Source organism: Trachemys scripta, chromosome 10, assembly GCF_013100865.1.
Source record: "Trachemys scripta elegans isolate TJP31775 chromosome 10, CAS_Tse_1.0, whole genome shotgun sequence".
NCBI classification, from domain to species: domain Eukaryota; kingdom Metazoa; phylum Chordata; order Testudines; family Emydidae; genus Trachemys; species Trachemys scripta.
The window spans coordinates 3,690,676-3,707,426 of record NC_048307.1 but is presented as its reverse complement, the minus strand read 5'-3'; the positions used below and the strand labels follow the sequence as shown (position 1 = coordinate 3,707,426).

The 16,751-nt window shown below is 44.2% G+C and overlaps 1 protein-coding gene across 9 annotated transcripts in view; it reads left to right on the top strand.

Moving 5' to 3' along the window:
* The first annotated feature begins 697 nt into the window (after positions 1 to 697).
* The window catches only part of TSC2 (TSC complex subunit 2), a 42,679-nt gene continuing 26,625 nt past the window's right edge, over positions 698 to 16,751 (top strand). For 8 of the 9 annotated variants that reach the window (XM_034783012.1, XM_034783014.1, XM_034783011.1 and 5 more), the window contains exons 1-18: positions 698 to 739; positions 2,220 to 2,384; positions 2,979 to 3,065; positions 4,363 to 4,473; positions 5,239 to 5,383; positions 6,092 to 6,209; positions 7,421 to 7,469; positions 8,096 to 8,221; positions 8,517 to 8,590; positions 9,202 to 9,328; positions 10,909 to 11,052; positions 11,415 to 11,552; positions 12,088 to 12,191; positions 13,005 to 13,086; positions 14,101 to 14,256; positions 14,599 to 14,715; positions 15,684 to 15,806; positions 16,163 to 16,269. In XM_034783012.1, the coding sequence (XP_034638903.1) occupies positions 2,247 to 2,384; positions 2,979 to 3,065; positions 4,363 to 4,473; positions 5,239 to 5,383; positions 6,092 to 6,209; positions 7,421 to 7,469; positions 8,096 to 8,221; positions 8,517 to 8,590; positions 9,202 to 9,328; positions 10,909 to 11,052; positions 11,415 to 11,552; positions 12,088 to 12,191; positions 13,005 to 13,086; positions 14,101 to 14,256; positions 14,599 to 14,715; positions 15,684 to 15,806; positions 16,163 to 16,269 (1,946 nt within the window). In that variant the 5' untranslated portion in view covers positions 698 to 739; positions 2,220 to 2,246. Of the gene's footprint in view, positions 740 to 2,213; positions 2,385 to 2,978; positions 3,066 to 4,362; positions 4,474 to 5,238; positions 5,384 to 6,091; positions 6,210 to 7,420; positions 7,470 to 8,095; positions 8,222 to 8,516; positions 8,591 to 9,201; positions 9,329 to 10,908; positions 11,053 to 11,414; positions 11,553 to 12,087; positions 12,192 to 13,004; positions 13,087 to 14,100; positions 14,257 to 14,598; positions 14,716 to 15,683; positions 15,807 to 16,162; positions 16,270 to 16,751 lie in introns of those variants that run through there. The other variant, XM_034783013.1, reaches the window with a different exon arrangement.

The window sequence follows — 16,751 nt, the reverse complement described above, 5'->3', positions numbered from 1 at the left end:
TGCTCCCACAACAGTGACGGCACAGGGTCCGGGGATAGGTGGGTGCAGGCAGCAGCTCCAGGAGGGGAGACCCTCCCCCAGAATTCACATCCCCTCACAGCCAGTCACCCCCCCCATGTCGGAGCCTCTTCCAAATCCACATCCCAGCCCCCTCTGTGCACCCCACTTCCATCTCTCACCCCTCCCCCAGCTCTTCCATTCCCTCCCCAAGTCCTCTCCCCTTCCCCCTCCATGCACCTCACATCCATCTCCCAGCCCCCTCCCACCTCTTCCATCCCCTCCCCCTCCACGCACCCCACTTCCATCTCCCAGCCCCTCTTCTATCCCCTCCCTCTCCATGCACCTCACTTCCATCTCCCAGCCCCTCTCCCGCCTCTTCTATCCCCTCCATGCACCCCACTTCCATCTCCCCCTCAGCCCCAGTTCATACTGGGGGAGCCCCACAAAGGCGGGGGAGATCTGGGTTCTGACCCCTCGTACCTATTGCTGCTGCTGCTGCTGCTGCCGCCTCCCCCCCGGCCCTGCTGAGCTGCCTGGTCACCATCCTCCCGCCGCAGCCGCCAGCCCGCAGGGGACGCGGGGCTGCCGCGCACATGGCTCCCCTGGACTACAAGCCCCAGCATGCCGCGCGGCAGTCACGTGCGCCGCCTTACCCGGAAGGGGCGGGGCGGGCCCATCCGGCCGGAGTGGGCGGGGAGCTGTGTGCGGGGTGAGGGGGCTGGGCCTGCTGGCCGGAGGGGTGAGTGTCCCCGGGGCCCCGCTGGCGGGTATTGCCCGGGGAGCGGGGGGGCTGGGTTACGCGGGGGGGGGGCCCTCCCCCTAGAGGGGCTGGGGAGGGCAGTAGGTGGGGGGGTATTGCCTGTGGGGCTGGGGGAGGGTCTCTCCTTGGGGAGATGGGGTTTGGGGGGTATGGGGGGTCACCCCCCCAGAGGGGCTGGGGATTTGGGGGGCTTGATGCACTGGGTGGTTATGAAGAGGGTATCCCCTGGGAAGCTGGGGTACGGGCGTGGGGTTTGTTATGGGAGCATCTCCTCCCCTCCCCCCCTCCCCACCGTGAGCAGCTGGGGTGTGGGTACTTGGGGATCATAACAGGGCCCGCCCATGGAGGCGGTGAGGTTTTTCTGGGGGAAATTGTTCAAGGACCCCCTATAAGTAGCTGGGATCTTAGGGATTGGAGGGGGTTATGCAGTGGTCTTCCCATGAGAGCTGGGCTCTATGGGTACTAGGGAGTGGACATGTAGGGGACAAGTCTGGTGGAGATAGGATGGGGGATTATGTGGGAAGGGATTATGGAAGGGGCCTGTCCCTCTAGGGAGCTGGGATATGTGCGGTGGTGGGGGGAGAGCAGGAACTGTACAGGGAACCCCACCTAGATAAGTGAGATATTGGGGCTGTGAGGGATTTATAAAGGGATCCCGCACAAAATACATATGGTGGATGTTGGGGATTAACTTGTTCCCAGTACTCATGGGACAACAGACCCATTATGGAGTTGGAACCTTCTTTCTCACAAAAAGGAGGCATATGTGATGAAGAGTATATTTATTTAGCACATGCAGTATTTCTGTAGCAGCCACTGAAACTGTATCTGGTCTAATGGGAGTCTGTTTTGTGGTGCTGTGGGAGAAATGGCATCTGAAGGCCTTCACTGTTTTTGGTTGAGATTGACACACCTACTCCTTGTTTCCCTCTAACACCCCATGTAGTTGGTGTGATGTAATATTTAATTAGTTTAACACTTTTGTGATCACTCCTCCTTTTTTCATTTATAGCCACTTTCAAAATTTGCTCTGAGATGAAATTTACTATACAAGGTTTTTAGCCTGGGAGCAAAGCACCTTATGAGTTCCTATAAAATAAAACAGCTCAGCAGTTTTAAAATTGACATGTGTGCTGGTCAGGCATTTGGTGCTGCTTTACTGCACATACAACCCTCTGGGAAAGTGCTGCCCCAGACAAGGAAGTCCCCTAGCCAGCTCCAGGACATGTTCCAACAATGGTTACAGTGGCACAAGTGTCCCACATACCTGACAGCATTGCACCTGCCAGTGTCTCTCTTCCCTGATCTGAAGGGAGTTCAATCCTTAGCCCGTTTGCAAAGACTTGCGACAGTAGAGCTGTGTGTAAATATCCCACTGAAAAGTGAGATGGATTCCAGCGTTTGCTGGTTCATAGGTTCTGTCTACAGCTCTCTATATAGAACTGTTTTGTGCATGCAGGGGCCTCTTGGTGCTTTCTTGTCAACCATGGCGAAGCAGCAAAACAAGGATCCTGGGTTAAAGGAGAAGTTTAAGAGCCTCTTAGGTCTGGGACCATCCCGGGCTAGTTCCAAATCATCAGAGGGCAAGCAAACAGAGTTTATCATCACTGCGGAAATACTCAAGGTAAATTGTCATAAGGTTTGAGGACTGAGTTTAGAGTATAAACTGAGATTAATGGGCGATGAGCACAAAAATGGAGGGGGGGTGACTTGGTGGTTAAAGCTGGAGACAGGGAAACGGGACTCCTGAGTCCTTTTTCCAGCTTTGCCACTGACTCCTTTTGTGACCTAGGGCAATTCATTTATCCTACCTGTTTCTCAGGTCAATCATAGATAAAATGGGGGTTAGGTTACGTACCTCATAGTATTGCCAAGTCTTAATTAGTTAACATGTCTGGGTAGTTTGAGCTGCCTGGCTGAAAGGTGGTGTGTCAGTGTAAAACGCAATTATATTAGGCTAAATTAGAGCACGCTTTCCATTTCCCCCTCATTCTGTCATCATTCTACATGAGTTTTAACCTGCTGATGTTGGTTACAGCTTCATTTGAGTGCATCTCTGTGGGGGTGACTAATGGTTAGGCTCTAAAAAAAATTTTTAGACAATGTGGAGCTAATTTTATAATGGTCCAAGTGGTCATTTTGAGAGATGGAGAGGGATTTTTCTCATGAAGAAAGGCAGAGCCTGGATTATCTTAATTATTTCCATTCTTCTTTTCAGGAATTGAGCGTAGAGTGTGGATTACATAACCGGATACGTGCGATTGGTCAGATCTGTGAAGTAGCAAAAACCAAAAAATTTGAAGAGGTATGTTTGCTGTCAGGTGTAGGGTAAATGTTGGGAGGATTGAGATAAGCTTTAAGCAACAGCCTTGGACTTCTTTTGTCACAAGACGCTTAGGTAATTTGGCCTACCTTAACATTGTTATAATTGTTGTAATCCAGAAAGTTATATCTTGCATTTTTATTGTGCTGTACAAACCTATAAGAAATCAATGATCCCTGTTGCAAAGACCATTGGAACAATTTAATAGGGGTGGTGGAGGACTCTCCATCACTGGCAATTATTAAATCAAAATTAGATCTTATTCTAAAAGACAGGCTGTAGTTCAACCTCGAATTATTTCAAATATCTTCTATGGCCTGTATTATGAAGGAGGTTAGATGAGTTGATTACTATGGTCCCTTCTGGCTTTAGAATCTATGAATTTGTATTAGTCTGATTTGGACACTGGAAACATAAACTGTACAACAAAGAGCTCACACTCTAAAGCAAAGCAGAGAGAGCATCATTGAAAGGCTTTCCAGGACAAGTAGTTTAAGAGGTGCTTAAAAGAAGACACCAAAGTTATAACACCTGTTGTAGGGTGGTGGAACTCTGCTCTTGACCTAACCTTATTAGTAGCTGTTACAGTCCTGCAGGGAAGTGTCCACTAGTTCCTTTTGACCTAGAGTTGCTCTACGAACAAACAGGCACTGAAATAACTTTAAATCCGCTTTAATTCACACTCTTAATTATGTCTGTGCAAGTCTCTGCGTTAGATGCTCTTTATATCAGATTGTCATGTTGGTTAAACTCAAAACAAAAGCGTCCACACAGAGACTTGCATGGAAATGGCTAATGGTATGAATGAAGCCAGTCCAGTCATTTTGTTTGTGTAGGCCAACTTTCGCTGGGCAGATGTGGCTCACAAAGTCCACTCTGGCTATAAGAGAGGTGGGTAGAAGTAGCACTCAGGGAGGAGTCAAGTATCAGGGGGTAGCCGTGTTAGTCTGTATCTACAAAAACAACAAGGAGTCTGGTGGCACCTTAAAGACTAACGGATTTATTTGGGCATAAGCTTTCATGAGTAAAAACCTCACTTCTTCGGATGCATCCGAAGAAGTGAGGTTTTTACTCACAAAAGCTTATGCCCAAATAAATCCACTCAGGGAGGAGGGCATTAGGAAGCTAGGAGGCATGAATCTTGTTAACTCTTCTCAGTGTAACTTGCCCCAATTCAAGAAGTGACTGCATCGTAGGGGGAAGACCCTAGAAGAAGCTTGACCCTGCTAACGATAGCTATCTAATAAATTGTGCTGTTGCTTTCTATGTCCACTTACAGCACGCGGTGGAAGCAATATGGAAAGTGGTAGCTGATATGCTGCAGCCAGAGCTACCAGCAGAAGCCAGACATGCTGTGCTTCACCTGCTGAAGGCCATCATTCAAGGACAGGTAAAGCCTCCCCCTTCCAAATAGGGCTTGCATGGAGCAAGATGAATAGCACTGGCTGGCTGTCTCCTGTCATTTACATTCTTCTCGTTCTTTAGCTTAGTCCAGCACAGGGAACAGGAAAAGTTTCGCGTTCAGTTTGATTAATTCTCTTGACTCTCAGTTTAACCTTTTTTTCTTTTTTGGGAGGAATTTTGTACTCCTGAAAAGGGGGAGTGATTGCAATGGCTGAATTCAAGCACAATGCGGCAGGCACTGTATAATCTAGACAGCTGTGTCAAGCACCTTACTCCTGACCTGCAGCATCCCTGCTCTGGCAGGTATGCCAAGCATCGAGGCAAATTCTGTACATGAGCCCGTTTCTTCAGTCTGATCAAGTCAAGCTCATTATGAATCCTCAAGCTATTACAGCATCCCACTGAGCAGTGCTGTCTGTAGCATTTCCTTTGCAAGTCCTGGAATTAGTGGTCTGGCTGTTGCTACGTGGGCCACTTTCCGCATCTGGGGTTCTGGGCCTGCTGAACGCTGGAAAAGCTGTCTGGGGTCAGTGGGGACAGCTTGATAAACGTCTGTAAGAGGCTAAGGAGAACTGACTGCCTTCCCAGCAGACCATGGGAAGATTTTCAGTAGACACTCGCACAGTTCAAGGGGGAAAAAGTTTGCTTTTAAAGTGTGAAGAACATTCTTATAATTTCCTAATCATGGTCTGTAATAAGTCTAGTTTTCAGTTGCTATTGTGTCTCACACTATAATTCTTTCTCCTTTCAGGGTGAGAGACTAGGGATCCTCAGAGCACATTTCTTTAAGGTTATCAAGGATTATCCTTCTAACGAAGATCTTCATGAACGGCTTGCAGTGTTCAAGGCTCTCACAGATAATGGAAGATCCATAACTCACCTGGAGGAAGAATTGGGTAGGTGTTGCATACAAATGCAGAGGGTTGCTGTTGTTTTCAGATTCTGACATAGGATTGTCCAAAAGTTGCAATGCCGTTGTTTTAAAATCATGCTGAAAAAAGCTTCATTATGCTGGTTTTACCTTTTAAAAATAAAATTCCATGGCTTTTCTATAGGGCATAAAAATTATGTACTATTCTACATTATTGTGTAAAGTCTTAAGTTACAAATTCTCCCATGCTGATGTGATAAAAAGTTTTATAGTAGTGACGAACCAGTGGATGTTCTGCATCTGTGAGTTTGGGGAGTTCTCTTAATTTTAAACTGTTGCCTGTTTATTTTTGGAGGGTTTTCTGTTGTTGCCGTCTTGTGGCAAACTTAATACAATCCATCTGACATTGTTTTACATCTGCAATGTGTTTCGTTCCAGGCAAACTTAGCAAATTCATAAAAATGTGAATTCAATGCATGTGGCAGTTTATAGCAAGATAAGGGATATGAGAGCAAGTCAGTTGTAAGCAACAGCTAAGAAGAGTGTGATAGATCAAATAGCAGCCTTGGTCAATCGACCCTCTCTCTTTATTATTGCCTTCTAGGGAGCAGTTTATGTAGCTGGAAATACATCAAAGGACAGATCTCTTTTTCAGCAAGTAGGGCCAGAAGGGAATTTGCAGCACTTTTGGATTGAAACCATGTTGTAACACCACCACTTCCTTCTCCTTTAGCTGAGTTTGTCCTGCAGTGGATGGATGTCGGGTTGTCTTCAGAATTCCTTCTAGTTCTAGTGAACCTGGTCAAGTTCAACAGCTGTTACCTGGAAGATTACGTTGCTGATATGGTCCAGTAAGGTTAAACTATTAACACTTCTTGTTTCTAAATTGCTGGGCAGTGTTTGTGGATAAATTCAGTGGTCTAAATTTTCAACAGACCTCCAGGTGTATCTATTTGCACATGCAAATCTCTGTTTTGTATACATAGACTGACCAGTTGGGTGACAAATGACCCAGCTAGCCTCTGCAAGTGTGCTTTGGGGGGGGAAAGGTCTGGAAAGGGTATCGGTTGAAATAGAATGAGTGTGGCTGTGGTCAGAAAAGTGATTAAAAATGGCACCAAGGTGCTTTTATTTCAGAACGTACGTGGTTGTCAGAGCTGACTTTTCTGGCAAATGTATCCTTTTGCTATTCTTAGCTGTTTTGGCTCTAAAGAGCTATGGGAAAATGATCCTGTTTCTGGATTTATGTTCCTGTCAGCAGAATAGTTCAATAGATTCCAGTTGCAGGGCCAAATTCTGCCCAGAATTATACCTGTGTAACTGCACTGAAGATGGCGGGGTGCGTGGGTGTACGTGAAGGTAGAACTTGGCTGGCTTAGTCGTCATAGCTCAGTGATGCTTAAACCTGAAAGAACCCATCTCGCTTTCCTAAACCCAGAACTGAAGATGTCGGGGTGACAGTTTAGAAACCTATTTGTGTAAATCAACCAAATTGATATGGAACCGATGAAAAACAAATGTGGAGTCTCTCAATGTCATGTTTCCTCACTTTTCAGAGTAGAACTTTCCTTCACAGGCCAGTTTGTCAAAAGAGCTCCGCTCCCAGCCACTCCCCAAAGCAGATTCTACTTGTTGGCACTGAGCACTTTTGAAGATCTGTCCGTGAGCCCTTCGACAGTATAATGCAATACACCAACTCTTATAATATTCTGATCTATAAACCTGGGTTAAATTACATAGTGCTCAGTCCCCAGTTTGTATAGGAGATGAACTTGACCATATTCTCTTCACTAGATTTACGTACTTGGGACTCTGGTACCCAACCGTATTTAATGACTAGTAATGGTAGTGAGATGAAGCTTCAGTGCAGCTGCAAACTGTTCAGAAAAGGGCTGGTGACACTAAGCATATCCCCCGAAGTATTATCAACTGAGCCACAGTCCGGAAAGCAACAGGGCAAACTTCTGCACTAATCTAATTGTGTTACTTTTGGACAATTTTTTTTGGTCATTGGTTAAATTTGATTAAAATAAACACATTTAACTCCGTTTTCCTCCAACAGTATGATCTGCCTATTGTGCGTTAAGACATCCTCATCGGTTGACATAGAGGTCAGTAATTGGAGCCTCTTCTAAGATCGATTACATTCTGTAGAACTGTATCCATTACAGATCAGGCCGCTTTTGAGTAGCTAGACCAAAACTCTCTAGGGTTCCTAAGGATTTTCTTCCTTCAGGGAAAGCTGCTATAGCAAAGTGTGGAGCTTACTATATTGTTGGACGTTGGGTGGAGAGAGGCATTATGACTTACGTGTCTGAGCATAGAGGTGGGAACCAGGATATTGTGAGTCGCAGTCCTAACTGGAAAGTCACTTATCCCTCTCTTACTCAAGTTTTACCACCTATAAAATGAGGACAGTACAATATTGTGAGGATTAACTAACTCTGTAAAGCACTTTGGGGTTGTGTAAAGCACTGTACAGTTACTAAGTTATTAATTTAGTCATAAAACCTTGGGACAAAGGAACCAGGTTGATCTTGCTAAGGGATTCCCTTCACTGCTTTAACCATCCTTGTCATGGTTTGGTTTACATCCTGAACTGATGAACACCTGATGTGTCCCTATTGACTTCTGAGGAGTTTTGTGGCCGTAAGTCAGGACAGAGTTTAACCTGCTGTATTTCAATGCTAGGTCAAGGGAGAAGTGAGTAACCATTGTGCTTTTTACCCCCACAAAGGTCTCCCTGCAGGTCCTAGATGCTGTGGTTTGCTACAACTGCCTGCCCTCGGAGAGCCTCCCGGTATTTATCATCACCTTGTGCCGCACCATCAACGTTAAGGAGCTTTGTGAGCCATGCTGGAAGGTCAGAATCCTTTCATTTCCCTTGACATGAGTTCATGTACCATGCACAGTTTTCTCATTAAAGCAATATTGTTCTGGATATTAGTATGTTAAAAATCTAGACTCCAGTTACCTTTATTATGATTATAATAGTTCTTTGAGAGATCAGAGCATATACCACACTTCTCTAGTTTATTAAATGCCACACTATCCATTATTAAATTGCAAATGTAACCTCTCTTGACTGACAGGACCCTGAAGCTGTATAATGACCTACTAAAACCTTCTCTGAAAATCCTCTAATACTTGCTTTTTAGCTTATGCGCAATCTCTTGGGAACCCATTTGGGGCACAGTGCTATATACAACATGTGCCGCATCATGGAAGACAGGTATGGAATATCATGCTATTAAATATTTTTTTTTTTTTTAAAAGCTCAGTGTTGCTTTGACTGAAATAAATGACGTACTGATTCTAATGGGAGCAGGAGTAGACCCAAAATTTCATGTGTGGTGTAATGATTAGAAATTATGACTGCTTTGTGATTTTGGACAAGTTAATTAACCTTGATAGCTCAGGGATAAGGAGGGGTAGCTCAGTGTTTTGAGCATTAGCCTGCTAAACCCAGGGTTGTGAGTTCAATCCTTGAGGGGGCCATTTAGGGTTCTGGGGCAAAATCAGTACTTGGTCCTGCTAGTGAAGGCAGGGGTCTGGACTCAATGACCTTTCAGGGTCCCTTCCAGTTCTAGGTGATAGGTATATCTCCATATATTTATTTTATTTTTATATTTATTTATTTACCTATGTTTCCCCACTAGTAAAATGAGAACAGAGCCTAAATGGTTAGTCTTCATGGTTTTAAAGTCCTTTAAGATGCTCTGATTAATTAGAAGTACTAAGTATTGTTCATTCCCTTTGCATGAGTCTTGTACTCTAAAACTAAACCTGCTGCAATAGTGTGATCTAAGAAAATCTTGGCTTACCTTCTGCACCTTGTCTTAGAGCCTACATGAGGGATGCAGCATTACTGAGAGGAACAGTTTTCTTTGTCGGAATGGCTCTGTGGGGTGCACACAGACTGTATTCTCTCAAGAACTCACCTACATCAGTGCTGCCCTCATTTCTCAAGGTAAAGTGGTACTTGTGAGGAACTTTTATCTTGTGATAGTGCCTGGGAGCCTCAGTCGTGGACCAGCACCTCAGTGTGCAAGGGGCTGTGCAAACTCAGAACAACAAGACAGTTTCTGCCCCAAAGAACTTCCAATCTAATTATAAGACCAAAGCCAACAGTTGGATAGAGACAGATGGGGGAACACGTGAAACAAGGAGACAATAGCTATTTCAAGCTTAAACTGATGCTTCGTTTGGAAATATTTTACTGATCCACGTAGCAATTCTTGAATTTTTCATAGTTCTTTAGAGTTTAAGGTCAGAAGGGACCATTAAAACATCAAGCCTGACTTGATTTAACACAGGCCATTAATTTCACCCAGTTACCCCATAACGTGGGTTGAACCTAAAGCATTTCAGTCCTCAGCAGAGTGAACTGTTATGTGCACAGGCAGAGGACTGGACACAGAGGAACCAGAAACAACATTCTAGATGGTTTAGATAGCTAAAAAAAATCCTATCCCTGCTGCAAGTAGATTCCAGTCTACAGCATACAAATGCAGGGAGAGGGGACAAAGTCCGCATCAATGAAAAGTGAAGTGTGACACTTTTTTTTTTTTTTTTTTTTTATTTTTTTTTTTTATTAGTGCCGGGATTTTTTAAATGGAGAGACACCCTGAGGGGAGGATTAAGATTTATGAGCTTGTTGGCAGAAGTGCCTGTTAATGGAAACTGCAGCTATTTGAGAGACGGCCGAAGCATTTGATCGGCTGGGTGTTAGTGCTGGAAGCTGTACTGTGATCACCTCTCTACCAGGGCATTTACTAAACCCTTGGTACGATATTAAATTGGGAGCAGCCTGCCCACCTTTCGTGCCCCCTCTTCCGTACTTTAGGAGATGGCAAGGCTATTTTTGTAATGGATTTTAACCACAACAAAGGGAATGGTGTTAAAGTTCCCTTATTGGCTGGCCACGCTGTATGTTTGATCTGTAGATTATGCTTTAGACCAGAGAGAGAGTCCCTGAAACAATATTAGAAGTTTCCTATAATGGGCTTGGTATGAGTGACCAGATTGAGTTGTCTCATTACAAAATCCTACTGTCTCTTCAGCATTTGGGGACCTTTCAGCCAAACCACGAGAGTTACCATGTTCTAAACTGAACTACGTACTCCAGTGAGGGATGTATGTCGTGTCATGTGCAGCTGGTAGCACTGTCTCCAACCCCCTGTTCATGTGGAACCAGGGATGCATTTTAACATCTGACTTGCACCTGTTGGGAATACATTATTGTGCTTATAAAATGGCCATCTTTGATTGGCTTTTGCAGCTGTAGCCTCAGACTTTGAGCTTGTCTATCCTTGAAACACTACAGTGGCCATGCTGTAGTTGTGTCACTGTAGCATTTCAGCGTAGACACTTACTACAGCAACGGAAGGGTTTCTGTTCCCATTGTTAAACCACCTCCCTAAGAGGCAGTACGTAGGTTGATGGAAGGATTGAGCCCTTCAGCTAAACTTCTTAATATGTAGGATGTTGATCGACTTCAGTTTAAGAAGGTTACAGATCATTAACTGACCTGAGAAACTTGTGTTCCAGGCCATGACTTGTCCCAATGCAGTTGTATCGTATGAAATAGTCCTGTCCATAACCAGATTAATCAAGAAGTATGGGAAGGAGCTGCAGGCTGTCACTTGGGATATTCTTCTGGATATCGTTGAGCGATTACTCCAGCAGCTACAGGTAGGTATTGAGCCAAATCTTGATATAAGTTATAAAAACATCTTGTAGGAAGTATTTTGGTTTATAAAATGTTCTTATTTTTTAATACCGAAAAGCATTGTACGGCTTCTGCTGTTAATGGGGGGTAGCATGTACCCTGCCACAGCCTATAGACTTGATGTCTGACCCTGGGGCTCTCCTGTCAGTGGAGCTGTGCTTGTCATGGAGGTGGAGAGGTATTTGGTGTTGGAAGGGAAGAGGATTGAGTGTGGGTCTGGCCTAACTTCTGACTCTGGTACTTCTCAGCCAACACTCTTATTTCAATTGTGACATGCTTTGTAATTAAAAAGAAACCATTTAGAGCAGCCTTGTCTGTGTTTCAGAGTATAGAGAACCAGGATTTGAAGTCCATTGTACATGCTCTGTTGACTACTATAGAAGAACTCTATGACCAGAACGAATTCCATGGGTCTGAGGAGAGATACTTTGAGCTGGTGGAGAGATGTGCTGATCAGAGACCTGTAAGACCTTCTCTCCCATCTCAAGTCAATGTGGCCTACTGTGGGTTCCCCCCCCCCCCTTTAAACCTCCTAGAAATGTTTCTCTGTACTATAGTAATGTCTAGAGGTCCCACCCAAAATCTGGGGTCCATTTTGGGAGGCATTGCATGAATGCATAGTAAGGAACAGTCCCTGTCCCAAATTGCACAAGACACACACAGGAAACCTTCAATATTCCTATTTTACTGATGGGGAGCTGAGGTACAGGGATAGTAAATGATTTGCCCAAAGTCACATAGGAAGTCTGGCAGAGCCAGGAATTGAACCCAGAACTTCAGAGTCCCAATCTGAGTGCCTACAAGACCATCCTTCCTCTTATTGCCCTCATCAATATTAGATTTTTATCCCATACAACCAAGGGCGGCGGGAGTTATAAAATAGTGCATGTTATAAAGTGACAGTGAAGACTTCACAGCCCCTTGTGTGGGAGGATGGGAGATGCATGTACTGTAGGTAAGCACTGGACCATTCTTACATTTTTTTTTTTTTTTAAAAGGAATCTTCTCTACTAAACTTAATAACGTACAAAGCTCAGTCTATTCACCCTGCCAAGGATGGCTGGATTCATAACCTGAAAATGTTAATGGAGAGGTTCTTCAGGTAGGAAACTGCAGCTCTAAAAAGAAAAGGTTATTTCAATGTGTGTGCAGTCTGTTTAATGAACTGTCTGTGTTTAAAACAATCTTCCTCTCTGGATCTCTTTAATGTTAGTCATGGCCGCTGAAATATGGGGGTGGTTCCAGAATGCAGGATTTGCTTTTTGTCCAATCAACAGAACAAAAATGTCCAACTGAGGCTCCTTTATCATCCTTCTTCTTTTAACAAAGTGGAGGGTGGCCATTGGCTGCTTCACCTCTCTAATTAACTATCCTGTGCTCCATTGCATGGTATCTTCCTTGGTATCAGAACTACAACCCTACCTTCTAAATGTCAGGAATGCTTTTGATTTGACAATATCCTGTAGTGTGGGGTTCTGCAATGGCCGCTCCCTAGAACAGGCTTTCTTGTTTTAGAATGATCCCCTCATATCTCCAGAGCTTTCGGCTCCTTTTAAAAAATTAAGATAAAGACCACTTCACCCCTGTGTATGTGGTTCTAAAGTTGGGGCACAGAGTCCGTCTCCCATTCACACATGCTCTCCCTGGTTGACTCTTAAGTTTTGGAGATGGGTCCGGCTGCCCATCTGCTACCACAGGAACTCTTGTTTTTGTAGACAGCCTCCAGGTTTTTCTTGATGGTAGCACCTTGTCTGCCTGGTGTTGCAACTTCATATGGAGAGAACATTCACTGAAGGTTCACGTGGCCTTTGCTTGTAACGTTTTTAACCCAGAAAAAAGGGAGTTTGTCACAACATACTCTCTGTCCTCCACCTAAACTCTTTTGTCCATTTTGGGTTTGTTTTTTCCCTTTTAGGAACGAGTGTCGTAGTGCAGTTCGGATTAAAGTTCTGGATGTCTTGTCTTTTGTCTTGAGCATTAACAGACAGTTTTATGAGGTTTGTACTTTATTGATATTTAGTTGGGGTGTTGGAATTGGAGATCTGGAATGGGTGGTGGAAATGTTTTTCTGATGCTTAATTGTGTGTGTTCATCAGGCCTAGTTTCTGCCATTCTAAAGAGTTAGTCCAATGGTTCTGAGAATACAGGACACTGTAATTATGTTTCTCTGCAATGTGACTGGAAGGACCTGCCTATTAAATGCGGTCCACAGTTGCGTTTTTTAAGTCTGTTGTTGATATGGTGTATGTATAATGGGAGTTGATATTAGCAGGTCTATTTTGACAATGTGCTTTTTTAATTTTCACCTTGTGCATCTTGTGGATACCTTCTTTCTCTGTCCTAAGGTTTCCCAAAGAGGTTGTCAATTCCATTCATTTTACTAAATATATATATATATATTTAGTGTTGGGGATGGGAGATTTAATCTGGTTTGGGTAAAGATAAAGTTTCGTTTGTACCAAGATGAGGCCAAGATATTATCTGACATGAGTGGATTGACTCGACTCAGTGTTTCTGTTTTAATTGAAATCCAAGATGGCAGGCACTGTGATAGAGCAGAGCCCAGTGAACCCTGCTTGATTTGCTTGTTAACTCAAAGGAATGTCTGCTCGGTGTGTCTGATGCAAGGAAAGTGGGAGAGGCGCTGCTCAGATTCCTCCAAGTTCTATTAAACTTGCTGCTGCCTCTTTGTTTCCTGCCTCTCTGAAAAACAAGGCCTGTGAATCCCATGTGAATGGGTCGGCTGAAGTTGAGCTACAGAGCCTTTGGCAGATTGATAAAGACCTAAGCTGCCGAGTCCAAGTTCAACAATAGTCTAATTGTTCGGAGAGATGACCTAGAAAGAGATTTAAATAGGCTGGAGGAAGAAATCCAGCAGACTAAACAATTAGGTAATGAAGGCTAAAGCTAGTATGACCTTGTGCTTCCTTGATCATGGATATACATTTGTGTTAACTCACTAATAAGAGTGAGCGGGGAGACATTTTGCTGAACAGTCTATCCTATTACAGGAGGAGCTGATTAACGTGGTAGTGATCTCACAGCTGGCACATATTCCAGAGGATAAAGACCACCACGTCCGGAAACTGGCTACTCAGCTCTTGGTGGACCTGGCCGAGGGCTGCAACACGCATCACTTTAACAGCTTGCTTGATATCATAGAAAAGGTGAGGCTTCATTTGCTCGGTAGTGACACTTCCAATAACTTCGTCTCCATCTCTTAGCCAATCGCTTTACTGGAGACCAAGGAAGGCGAACAGTTAATTATCTGTATGATCCAAGGTGTAGGACTCCTGGTTTTTGGAGGAAACCAGAGCTCTAATGGAAAGGAAAAAGGTGCTTTGGAACCAGCTCTGCTAATGCACGTCCAAGCTCATCTACAATATTAGGAGACTTTCAGTGGGACCATTTATTTTGTGCCTTTCTGACCTGTTGGCATGGAATTAAGTCAGCGTCTCATTGTGCCCGATGTGGGTTTTAAAGGGCATTTCTCCTCTTGTTTTTAAAAGGTGGCCGCACGTTCTCTTTGGGCTCCGGTTGATCTGGAGGAGAGAGACTTTCTATCTCATTCTGCTGCTTTAGAGGATGTGAAGACAGCTGTTCTAGGCCTCCTGGTAATTCTCCAGGTAACACTGTGGAGTGTTTAAAAATCCCTCCCTTAAAACAATGTTCTCTAGGGCTTTGTTTACTGGCCAGTCAATTCCCAATAACAAATTCTTTCTCTTCTGTAACTTCATAGACTAATTCACTTGTCCCACTCTTTAAACTAACAGAATAGGGGATATTTTAGCCATGATTGGGTTAGTTCAATTCTTGACTGGGTACCTTGCATATGATGTATTAAATATTAAATCTTTATCTACTAATAGCCAGCATGTCATAAATGTAAATGTTTTGGTGATCTGTTCCTAGGGTCCAGTTAAAAAGGAACCAGAACTGGATTCTCAAATCTGAATCTTTTTGAATCCTAACCCCAAAGAAATTCAGATCTCCAGATCCAAACCCACACCTGTAACTTTTTGGATCTAGATTAGATAAAAAATGAGAAGAGTTCTAATGTGACTGAAATTTCTCAGCAGAAATCTCACTAATTCACTTGCTACCTTGGGCAAAAACTACACAGATCTCTTGTATTGCCAGACACTCACCATTCAAGATGGTGGAAATGTTACAAGAACAACTTAAATGACTTTAGCCTGTCAGGATCCAAACACCACTTTCTGAGGCCGTCTCAAAGCCTGCCCTGCCCTTTGTTTATTGATGTTACTAGCAGCGTCAGTGGAGTATAGCGTTATACCCCCAAGCAACGTCTTTATCGGGTCATTCATAAATTAAAGGTCAAATTTGCCACTCAAACAGTTTTCATAGAAATGTCGGTGTCCATAATGCGCACGCGCTGCACTCTCTTAAAAGCGGGAAGATGGATCTGTTTGGGGATTTTGTGTGTGTGAGATCCCCAGGATTCATCTGTTCGTGTTGGCCTCAGGAACAGCTCACATTGCCTTTCTTTGATGCCGATTGACCAAAGATGGGCTATTCTGTTAACAAGTAAACCTTCAGTGCATCTATTGACTGTTGTTCTGTGCCTCTGTAGACGAAGCTGTACAGCTTGCCTGCCAGCCATGCCACTCGGGTGTATGATATGCTTATTAATCACATCGAGCTCCACTATAAGAACGTGTACCGCCTCCCGATTGCTAGCAGCATCCGATTGCAGGTATGGATAGGCTCCCTCCTAACACTATGATAGAAGGAGGGGCTGAGCTAATGCTTTAGTTGGGTAGAAGATGGGGCGTTGGTAGGAATTTATTACTGTGTACTCTGCGGCATACCTCTGTAGCTGTAGAACAACCAGTGCTGGAGTAAAATGTTCGTTAGCTGTGTTAATAAATTCCATAGCCGTTGAGCTCAGGGAGTGGAAGCCCCTACAGAATCAGCCCCAGTGCAGAGCAAATCTTCTTGCTGGCCAGGAACGACAGCAGATTGAGTGGTGAGAAGTGGGGGGGGGGAATAGTCCATCAGCAGAGGTTTTGAGTCATTCCAGAATGCAGTGAGAAATCTTCTCTCTTGCAGGCATTTGACTTTCTGCTGATGCTTCGAGCGGACTCCCTCCACCGCCTTGGCCTGACCAACAAGGATGGAGCAGTGAGATTTAGCCCCTACTGCCTCTGTGACTTGGTGTATGTTTCTCATTGCATTGTAGTATCTTTGAAATCTTGACATTCTCACGTGTGTATTTAATAGTCTGTCACAGTCTCTATACAACTCTTCTCATCTCCCAAATTCTGATCAGCAGTTATCAGACCACATTCATAGTTATGGCTGGGGGGGCATGGGGGGGTGCAGTTCCCTCTAGTAAATAACTTCGGAACCAGTCCTGCAAATCCTTGGCATGCAGAGCTCTCAGGAGTGTACTGGAGCCTTGCGATTTACGTAGCTACTCTGCAAAAGATTACAAATCCCTTGTTTGCAATTTCCTGCCAGGAGACTGAGAAATCTGGTTTTACACTAAGATGCGGTACAGTGATCTGTAGAAATGCTGCTACTTCAAGTTGCACAGCCTAGTCTGGTAGTAACTGACTCTTTAACTTAACCCTCTTAACAGCGAGATCTCTGCAAAGGAACTTAGAGAAGCAGCCTTTGTGGTAGATAATAAAGCGAT